Source organism: Anarrhichthys ocellatus, unplaced genomic scaffold (assembly GCF_004355925.1).
Source record: "Anarrhichthys ocellatus isolate YVR2014 unplaced genomic scaffold, GSC_Weel_1.0 scaffold6226, whole genome shotgun sequence".
Taxonomy (NCBI): Eukaryota; Metazoa; Chordata; class Actinopteri; order Perciformes; family Anarhichadidae; genus Anarrhichthys; species Anarrhichthys ocellatus.
This window is the reverse complement of record NW_022286200.1, coordinates 1-3,022: the sequence shown is the minus strand read 5'-3', so window position 1 is coordinate 3,022 and position 3,022 is coordinate 1. Positions and strand designations below refer to the sequence as shown.

General features: G+C 41.2%; 1 protein-coding gene across 1 annotated transcript; it reads right to left on the bottom strand.

Moving 5' to 3' along the window:
- Positions 1 to 6: 6 nt before the first annotated feature.
- LOC116380145 (nebulin-like) lies at positions 7 to 2,645 on the bottom strand (the record flags this gene model as incomplete). The annotated part of the gene is made up of 7 exons (XM_031842103.1): positions 2,521 to 2,645; positions 2,199 to 2,306; positions 1,767 to 2,078; positions 628 to 831; positions 427 to 531; positions 142 to 249; positions 7 to 58 (listed from the first exon to the last, which is right to left on the bottom strand). Coding segments are annotated over exons 1-7 (946 nt in total), but the record flags the coding sequence as incomplete, so codon positions are not given.
- Between the last annotated feature and the right edge of the window lie 377 nt (positions 2,646 to 3,022).

Below are 3,022 nucleotides of genomic sequence, written 5' to 3'. Positions count from 1 at the left end.
CGCAGCGAGCGCCGATGTGGTGGCCCACCTGCTTACGGTAACTCGCGTGGTACTTGTACTACAAAGAGATGAAAGACTGAATGAGGAAAGTGTCTCATTTATGAATCTGCATTTCAACCTCATCCAGAGTTCTCTTCTTACGTCACTGATGATATCTCTGGAAGCTCTAGCCTTCAGCACGGCGATGGCATCCTGCTTGATGTGGTAGCCCTTGGCCTTCTGGTCGTCCCATGCCTTTGTGTACAGTTTCTGCACACAGCAAAAAACATTTGATAAAAAACACTGAAATACATAGTGTATCATCAGCAGATGAAAATCATAGGGATCATGCACTGATATGTATATCGTTTGAAGATATTTATGTAAAGTTTTACGAGTTTCAGCTCCTGCAGAACTCATGCAGATCTTGTAATTATGCAAACTTACGTTGCTGATGGTGATAGCGTTGGCTTTGGACAGCACAGCGGCGGGGGTGTCAACTGGCAGGCGGAAAAAGAGCTTGTCTTTATCCCAGACTTCTCTATACTTCCTCTGTTAGAAAGATACAAAAAAAGCAACATTAACTTCTCATTTATAAAGATATTTGTGCAACAATATGTGTAGAGTTTTAAATGTGTTATTACTCACATCACTGATGTTGTGAGCGTTCTGCTTGGACAAGACGATCGCCGGGAGGTCGACCACGCTGGTGAACTTCACAGAGCTGGGGGGCTGGCGGTAGAGCCTCTCGTTGATGATGGCCTGAGCTTTTCTAGCTTTGACGACGTCCACGGAGTCCTGTGGTGACCAGCCGCATCCCCTCAGCCACTCCATGTCGGCTTTATACACGGCCTGGAAAACAGAAAGCAGTTCAAACCCCAACAAATACTGTTGACTTTCAGTCACGAGTTAACACGGTCACTGGTTGAACTGAAACACCTGTTGCTCTAAAACGGTCGCGATTCTGTAGAACTTGAGTCGATTCTGACAACCGAACTTAAAACAACCAGACATTTTTAATTCAATGTTTAAAGCTTGATAACTCGTCTGGATTTAAGTATATTTTTTGCTGCTGTAACAAACAAATTTCCCCTTGCGGGATGAATAAAGTATCTATCTATCCATCCATCCATCCATCCATCCATCCGGATGTCTGGAGCAAAACAACACTTGTTGACAACAAGCAAACACATATTTTTCAGGATGTTGCTGTAAAATGTCGGCTGTAATAGAATCTATAAGACTTGCTGACTCAATGAACGGTATTAAACACAAACTCAAAATGTCGCTTTCAAATATAGCCTCCAACTATCCGCTGTCTGTTTTTAATCTTTGATGATTTTCTCTTATTTCTAAATAATAGAGACACTAACTCTCTTCCTTCCTTTTTGTGCATTTGTACAGTTTTCAAACTTGTGCTTTTTGTTTTTGCTACTGAATCGTAGAGAAAAATAAGCAAAATGATAAACCTCATTCTTATGAAAGGTGCTACATAAATAAAGTTCATTCATTCATTTGTCCGACTACGGGATGTCTAAAAAAAATTGGATTTTCCTTTCATTTGTTGGATGCAGATCTTGGTTCAAAATGTAAGGAGGGATCTGACTATCAATGAAACCAACATACTGTATATACAGAATCCTACAACTCTGAGTATGAGTTAGCATGGCCACGAAAACTAATGTACCGTCATGTCCTAATGACGCTTATAAATTTAACAGTACAAATACGATAAGAGCTAAAAACAAACTCCAAACCAATCCTCTCCAGCTTTCCATTGTACTCACATCACTCTGGAGGTCGTAGGCCTTTCTAGCCTGAACCACATCCGTGGAGTCTGGCAGGCAGGTCCACTGGTGTAAGTGAGTTCTGTAGTTGAAGTCGTTCACTTGATGCTGGCACTTCTTGGCCAGTTCAATCGCCAGCATGTCGCCTGGCAGGTTGTATTTGGTCTTGGTCTTGTTGAAGTCCTTCTTGTAGATGTTGTCGCTGGAGATCCTGGCTGCGTTAGCGGCCAACATGATCAGAGGGTCGTCTCTGACGCTGAGCGCACCAATATGATGGCCACATTGCTTGCGGTAACCGGCCTTGTATTTGTACTGAATTTTTTTTGGAATGGAAGTATTTTTGATTAGTTTTATTGACAAAAAAAAAAAGAAAAATGCTGCAGAAGAATTCAGCTTGTGAAGCGAATATGAAAACGAGAGGTTCAGACTTACATCACTGACGATGTCTCGGGAGGCCCTGGCTGATTTTACAGAAATTGCATCTTTGGGAAGGTAGTAGCCTTTGTTTATGGCGTCCATATAGCCTTCACGGTATTGTTTCTGGGAAAAGGGAAGGATACAGTTAGGGTGTCTGATATACAGTATATATACACCATAATAAAAAATACCAGTTTCCTTTAAGGGCAACAATTAAATGTCAATATTCATCCTTCAAACTTTAGCACTCTTAACTGATTAAGATAAAGCTAACAGTTACTGATATGATCATTCGTGATTACTGGTTATACAGCTACATGACGAGGCCCTGCATTACCAGACTGGTGTTGATTTTGTTCTGCTTGGCCAGGATGATCTCAGGGGTGTCGGGCATGATGTGGAGGTTGATCTTGTCCTTATCCCAGGCAGAAGTGTACGCTTTCTGCAAACAGCATAGTAACACGGTTTAGTGAGAAGTGACTTGTCTGAGTCATAGAACAATATCATGAAGCAACCAGAGCTTAGAGCTTAGAGCTAGCTAAAAGTCTCCATCAAACAACTGGATTTGTTAACATTTTGAATTGTACAAAATTACATTTGAACACATCATGGAAACGTTACAATTTAACTTCACCCAATACTAATTTTAACTGAATGGAGCTTGAACGCATCATAATGTAACTCAATGCAACCTCTGTTGGCGTTAGCTGTTAGCTTGGTTATTTAGCAAAGCAGGACTGATTTGCCCACTAGTTGCTAACAGCTAACAGCTAGCGTTAACATAAATGAGCTCTCCTCCTGGAGATTTCAACACAGATTTGCTGTTCAATTAAATGTGT